At 39.4% G+C, this 7,261-nt stretch overlaps 1 protein-coding gene across 1 annotated transcript in view; it reads right to left on the reverse strand.

The window, feature by feature from the left end:
• Positions 1-307: 307 nt before the first annotated feature.
• LOC101991527 (C-type lectin domain family 2 member D11-like) overlaps positions 308-7,261 on the reverse strand; it is a 10,401-nt gene continuing 3,447 nt past the window's right edge. The window contains exons 2-5 of the mRNA XM_005369221.2: positions 5,253-5,384; positions 3,605-3,783; positions 2,912-3,018; positions 308-2,055 (exon numbers count right to left, since the gene is read on the reverse strand). Coding sequence (XP_005369278.1) covers positions 1,911-2,055; positions 2,912-3,018; positions 3,605-3,783; positions 5,253-5,384 — 563 coding nt within the window. The 3' untranslated portion in view covers positions 308-1,910. The remainder of the gene's footprint in view (positions 2,056-2,911; positions 3,019-3,604; positions 3,784-5,252; positions 5,385-7,261) is intronic.

Here is a 7,261-nt window from a genome sequence, read left to right on the forward strand (position 1 = left end):
AGGGATGCTTCTTACTGTCTTGCTCCCCCCCTGGATTGCTTAGACTGCATTTTTTATAGAACCCAGTTCCACCAGTCCAGGGAATGACACGACCCATCATTGTCTGTGCTCTCCCCATTGATCCATTCCCAAAACCAGCATGAGTTTACATGTCCAGTTTCGGGGTGATGATGCCTTCTGATCTCTGCCAGCTCAGGTGGTGCACATTTATCAGTTCAGTTCTGGAGAGGTCATTCCTTCTGAGCTCTGTCAGTCCAGGCAGTACACACACACACACACACACACACACACACACACACACACACATATATATTCTTAAGCACAAGTAATAGATACAAAAAAAAAGTAGATATAACAGTATTTTTTGAATAGAACAAGGAGGAGAGGAGGAGATGGAGAGTTTAAGAGATGCTTCGCAACCTGGTATTTCGTCCTTTTTGGGACTCATCAGTACAGTGTAGCTGCTCTATAAAGATTTTAAATACCTTGATTTTAGGAGCCAATAGTACACACACTACCGAGAGATTAAGTCTTGAATGCTTGAGGAGTGTGACTCCCCTTTGATGTGAAATAAATCTGAGCAAACCATTAAACAAAATGGCATTTGTTCTTATGACATACTTAGAAGAGAATAATTGGAAACAGAAACATCGAAAACTAAAATAGAGGAACAATTTGACAATGTCCTTAATGTTTTAAATTGGAAAGTATGAAGTAAATCTTAATGTTAAATACTTTTGAAATTCTTCAGTATGTTGGAATGACTTTTGAAAAGAATATGTACTGTGTGTCCCCAAATTACAGGATGGTCAAATGGATTCTCTTCTTCCTTGTCATTAGTATTCTTATACCTTCAGACCCCATGTGTGAATCTGTGACCCTCCTGTTTCAACCCTTAAGTACCTGGAGTTACAGGTGTGATTATAGGTCCCAATCAAAAATACCCATTCTGTTTGCCTAAGTAACTGGATTGGTTTTGGGAGTATATGCTTTTACTTTTTGGAAAACACAAGTAATTTTCTAAAAACACCAGCCGTTCTGCTTTTCATTTCTTTGTTTTCTTTTTTTCCCCATGAAACAGGATGTCTAAATGTAGATTTGGTTGTCCTAGAACTTACTTTGTAGACCAAGCTGGCTTCGAACTCACAGAGATTCACCTGCCTATGGCTCCTGAGTGCTGGGATTAAAGACTTTTGACACTATTTCCTGCTGCTTTTCTTTCCTTCCTTTTTTATTTTTATTTATTTTTATTTTTTTAGTTTTTTTGTTTTGGTTTTTGATACAGAATTTCTCTGGGTAAAAGCCCTATCTCTCTTAGAATACCTCTGTAAACCAGGCTGGTCTCAAACTCACAGAGATCCACCTGACTCTGCCTCCTGAGTACTGGGATGAAAGACGTGTACCATCACTGTCCAACTGTTTTTAATTATTAAATTCCAAGGGCAATTGCAATAAATTTAAAAGGAGGGCTATCTGAACAAAAACTTCATTTCATAAAAGTAGTTCACTAACATTATTTGTACTTTTGGCTTAAGGTATTAGTGCCAACAAGTATTTCAATCTAATCTATGTTCTTCTAAACCCTTGGTTGTGCAGTTCTTCAATATGTTTCTCATTTGGATGTAAAGAAATATTCTCAATTCTTTTTTTTAGATGGACATGCTTGTCTATGTTTATGTGAAGATTTAAGTCTTGGCTGAATGTTTGATCCTGTAGAACACATACCACCTCTTGCCAAATACTTGCTGTCCCAGGAGCGCTCTTGAACCTATTGTCATCAGGGAGACTGCATGATGCCTGGATGCTCCTGTGACCCAGTTGTCAGTCAACTTTTTTTATAACAATATTGTTAAACAGGGGATAGAGCAGCAACTGTAGATATTAGGTTGCAAAGCATCTCTTGACAAAGACTAGAAAGAAGCAAAAGGAATTTGGCATTCCAGGATATAGTTGTTGGGCTTGCTACAGATCCATCTCCTGTCTGCATAGATCCTGGCACTGCTGATCCCGTTGTTGTTCAGGTAGGCATATTCTTCAGCTCCTCGGATGGGAACTCTGAAAATAAACCAAAAACAGTAAATCTGCAGTGCCCAGAACTGCATTTGTTCCTCAGTGAAATCTTGTCTGTCTCTACTGCTTATTTGTAATATGATCAAAGGCAGGGTCCAGGAAACTCATCTGCACTAGTTTTGTACCTACTGTCTTTTTCATTCTCAGGATTTGATTTGAACACAGTACCTTTGACAGTCATCCAAGTTGAACCAACCCTTCAATTTGTGTACAAAGAATTTAACTAGTGCTTGCTCCCAGTCCAAATGAACTGCAGCCATAGGTGGCCTCTGTGAGCATGATTTCCAATTCTGTTTTGAAGCATTTTACATATGGGAAAAACCACTTCTTAGTAAATTTCTGAATGGACTTTAATAATGGACAAGACTGGGTCTATAATGGCTCCATTCAAACCATCTATGTTCATATTAAAAAAATTGTCTTGGGTGCTCTCTAGTTAGATTTTAGAGGAGGTTTTCAAGGATGTGAAACCTCTGCTTCTGTGAAGAGGTGCAGCCAGACACATGGTGGACTGATGGGTCTCAGGCTTGCCCTTATGTAGTAGCTTCCTGAAGTCTCATTGCCCATCTAATGTTATTTCTACATTCCACACAGGACATTTATCAACAACAAAGAAATTTAAATTAGTGATGGAGAAGACAATAGCTACCCTAAATGCCATCATCATGCTAAAGATTTTGAGGAAAATCACACTAAGCAAAGGTTTTGAAAATGATGGCCAATTTACCTCCAAGTCAGTACAGCTGGCTTCACATGACACAGCCATTCCTCTCTAATAGACACAACTCACACACTTCACAACAAAGGTTCTCAGTAGAAGGGAAATGGTTTGAAAACATACGAGCTGTTATATTCCGTGTTGTCCATCCACCTCCAACGGTGCTGTGGTAACTCTCTGTGCAGGCCGATCCAGTAGTCAAAGGTCCCTTTGTATCTCCTCAGGAAATTCTGTCATAAAACATGAAAAACAAATATATGTGTCTCTCTGTTTCAGACGACCATTGAGTGTCCCCATGCGACAGCTTCCTTATTAGATGACAGGAGAGGATAAGTGAGGGACATAGACTTTGGAACCATAATAGCCCTCCGTTCTCAGTGGATACAGTTGACAGTCATAATTCTTAAGTACCTCATTTCAGTTAAATTACCGAATTTAATAACATATCCTTCTATGGCTGTGTTAGTTCCTGGTTAAGCCTCCCCTTGCAATTATTAACTGTTGTCACCTTCAGGAGGCAGCGTTTGCTAGCTTGGAAAAAAATGCTCATGATCAGTAAGTATCTCAGTAAAATGGCACATCCAAACTTCCAGATTGACTATGAGCACTACGTGAGAAAATGATTCTTGAATGTTTCAGGAATCCAATCAGAAGTGCTACCACCAGCAAACGGCACAAACTCACAAGTTTTCTATGTCTCCATCTGCAAGGGTTGGGATCCTTCCTCATACTTCATCTTTAACCAGCCTATCTCAAGGCAATATATATTCCACTGAACATAAAAAAAAAAAAAAACAATTCCTGATCCTCTCTTACCAGCTCCTTCATGTTATCAAATCGAGCTAGCTGGGCCTCCAGTTCCATGCAGAAGTTCCGACTGAATGTCCAGTTACTTGTGTCTTCAGAAAAATAAAAACATTTATTCCCAAATCCAATCCAGTCTCTTGGGCAAGGAGCATGGAGTTTTTTGATTGAGTCCTGTTCTCGCCTTCTTACTAAAATTTGGACAATAAAATGAATTATAACAAGAATTGGCATAGCCTACTAAAGCTCAGCTGTGAGGCGTAATTTTGATTGTAGTTTTCCTAACTGATCTGTAGGAGTCTTCTCCTTAGGATGACGGACCTTTAGCTAATGGCATCCCAGCTTAGGCCTGTATCCCAATCTCTCTCAGGTGCTCACTGACAATAAGACACACAGGAAGTAAATTTCTATAATATCATCACTTTTTGTACTTTATGATTATTCACTGCAATAGGGGTTGCTAAAGCAACAATTACTTTGTACAGACACCTACTTTGACAGTCAGCCTGATAACCGAGATAACAGTGAGGATTATTGGGAAGGCAGTGTATATAGTGTAGACCTGTTGCAATAAGGGATTTCTCACATGTTGAAATACATGCTGGCTCATTAGCCATCACAGTCTGCCATAGCCTAGCAGCTTTCTCTCTAAGCTTGACAATATGGAGCTTCCTCCTTCCTCAACAAAGCTTCCTGCTTTCTATCTATCCTTGTCTGGAGAATGTCCCTGGGCCTGGAGAACTGACCTTATCTGAAAAATCTTTAAACTAGAGGCCTGTCTTTAAAACCAGATGCTTGATTCATCTTTAGCTTGACCCTTGATACAGAGCCCTGCTAAGAAGACTTATGTTAGAAAATCTGTTCTAAAGGACCCTACTGCCACATACCAAGTCTTGTGATATGACCACACCACGGTTTGTCTCCAGGTTCCTTAATCCTATATATTCCTTATACATTGAATAAAGTAGAGCTAATTCACTTAAGTCTATCTCCCAGAGGCCTCCCTTCATCTGTGCTGATGGGCTGTATACAACACATTCTGTTACCCCTTCTTTATCTTTTCCCTCTCAATTTGGTGGCCAACAGGCCAAGAGGACCCCCTCCACACACACACACACACACACACACACACACACACAGATGGCAACAATACAAGACTTCTATTACACTATTCTGAACAGTGTAATTCTAAAATCCTATAAAATGATTACCTCAAAAACCTTTCATTGAATACTTTCTAAAATACAGTTGACCATGGGAACTGGCATGACAGTTAACTGGAAGGGGGAGGTGCTGTATCATTTCTGTTCTCACATTTCCTTGAACTTTCTTCTTTGGGAATTGCTTCCCTTGTTCTCTACCTTCAATAGTTCCCCAAGATAGACATATATCTCCTGCATCTCTCTAGATGTTACTAAATGCCATTTTCCCAGGGAAAGACTAATTTTCTTATGCAGTGCCTGGCCTCCTGTGCACACCACAACCTGTGCTGTTCCTTCTCTATGTCTTCCTGCTATACCCTAATATCCCACAGAACAGGAACATCCAGTGTGTTTTCTCTCCTGCTCTTCACACAGTGCCTGGCTCACAGTGCTCAATAAGTGCAGCTGACAGTGTGGATGTGGACAGAATGCTGCAGAATCTGGAGAATGTCACTCACCTGACAATGACAGAGCCACAGAAAGTGCAATCACAGCTACAGTGAGGATGATGATCACTGCATAGCAGCAGTAAGGCCTAGTAGGAGACACGGGGGAGATGATTCTGAGACATTTTCTTTCAAGCTTTTTACCTGAAAAATATAAATATAAGAAGATCAATCTCAAGAATCTTTCAGGGAAAAATCTGTATTTTCTCAGAATCATCTGTAGATTTGACTTACACTCCTCCTCTGAAAACACCCTTCTCTGAATGTCCAGACTTGGAAATGATGTCTTTGAAAAGTAGAAAAAAGGGAAGCGGAAGTGTTGCCATGGAGTCTTCTAGTTACTAAACCAAGAGCCAATAAAGAGCTAAGAAACAGAAAGTGTGAAGATCAGGATGAAAAAAATAATAACAACAAAAAAACACCTGTAGAGCTAGTTTCTTAAGAATAGACTGGTTAGTACTGAGGAAAACACTGTGGGAGTTGGAGGTGGCAGGGATCAGCAAGATGTTGGAGACACAGAGAGCTGAGAGGTTAAAAGCAGTTGTTGTTCTTCTAGAATTTGGCTCCCAGCTTCCACATGGGACAGCTCATGACTGTATAACTCCTGCTCCAGTCAACAAGACAAATAAGTTGGTACACTTTTGCAATTCTAGTACAAGAGAGACAGAAATTGGAGAGCCAGGTGTCCAAGACCAGCCTTGCCTACAAAGGAGGTTTGAGGCCAACCTGGACTACATAAGGATCATCTTCAAAGCACACATATAAATATAATAGAAGACATTGACATAATGGGTGAAATATGGGAGCATTTTAACACGTTTACCAACATTGTGAGAACAAAAATAATAGTACTTAAAAATAACAAAACTCTCAACAGAATAGGAGTTGAAGGAACTCTTCCCAACACATTTATGGATATAGGGCATTTAAAAGAAATAAGCAAGGTCTGTCATTCTCCTTTTTTTAAAAAATTTTTTTCATTTTTTTAGGTTTATTTATTTATAATGTATACAATGTTCTGTCTGCATGTATGCCTTTAGGCCAGAAGAGGGCACCAGATCTCATTACAGATGGTTGTGAGCCACCATGTGGTTACTGGGAATTGAACTCAGGACCTCTGGAAGAGCAGTCAGTGCTCTTAGCCTCTGAGCCATCTCTCCAGCCCTCTGTCATTCTTCTTAACTTTATTTTTTATTTTATGCATAAGGTTGATTTGCCTGCATATATATCTGTGTTGCAGAATATTTGTACACAGTGAAGATGTGTCTCTGCCAAGGCCCTTTTTGATTTGGTTTAATAAAGAGGTGAATGGCCAATAGCTATGTAGAAGAGATAAGTGCAATAACTACCAGACTGTAGGATACATGGGAAGAGCTTGGAGAAGAACAAATGCCAGGTTAGAGGAAGAAGTGACCGGGAAGAATCTGCAATGTGCGTCAGAGGAATTTGAGTGAAGTTATAGGTCTATAGTTCACCGTGACGGAGACATGAGATTATGTCTGACATGACTATCCATCTCCACGTCAGAAGAGAACTGGTCCTAAAACTAAGAAGAAAGGTGACACTTAGGATTAGAGGATTGCAAGCATTATATGATGTCCTGTGGATTTGACTACAGACCACACTCTCAACCTTCATTTTTTTTGTTGTTTATATTAGACAAAAATGTCTTTATAAACTCAGTTATCATGATTTCTATTTGTTTCTTCCTACTAAGGTGATAGTAAAAGTGTCCTTTAGTCTCCCCAATAATGACCTGTTTGTTTCATTGGTCTCCTTAACATCAGTTAATCTGTAAGACATTTCTCACGCTTTCTTCTTTCTATTTTTTTTTTAACATCTTAAAACAAGGCATTTAAGTGGTGGGAATTGTAAGCCTATACAAAAATAAAGAAAAATATGCTAAATTCTCATGCAGTCACTACCCAGATCCAACACTGGTCTGCATGTGAGAAATTTATTTTCATCAGTTTTCTATTCCTCTTGTCACCCCCCATCTCCAGATTTCTAAACACCTTCAA

Source organism: Microtus ochrogaster, unplaced genomic scaffold (assembly GCF_000317375.1).
Source record: "Microtus ochrogaster isolate Prairie Vole_2 unplaced genomic scaffold, MicOch1.0 UNK46, whole genome shotgun sequence".
In the NCBI taxonomy this organism is placed as follows: domain Eukaryota; kingdom Metazoa; phylum Chordata; class Mammalia; order Rodentia; family Cricetidae; genus Microtus; species Microtus ochrogaster.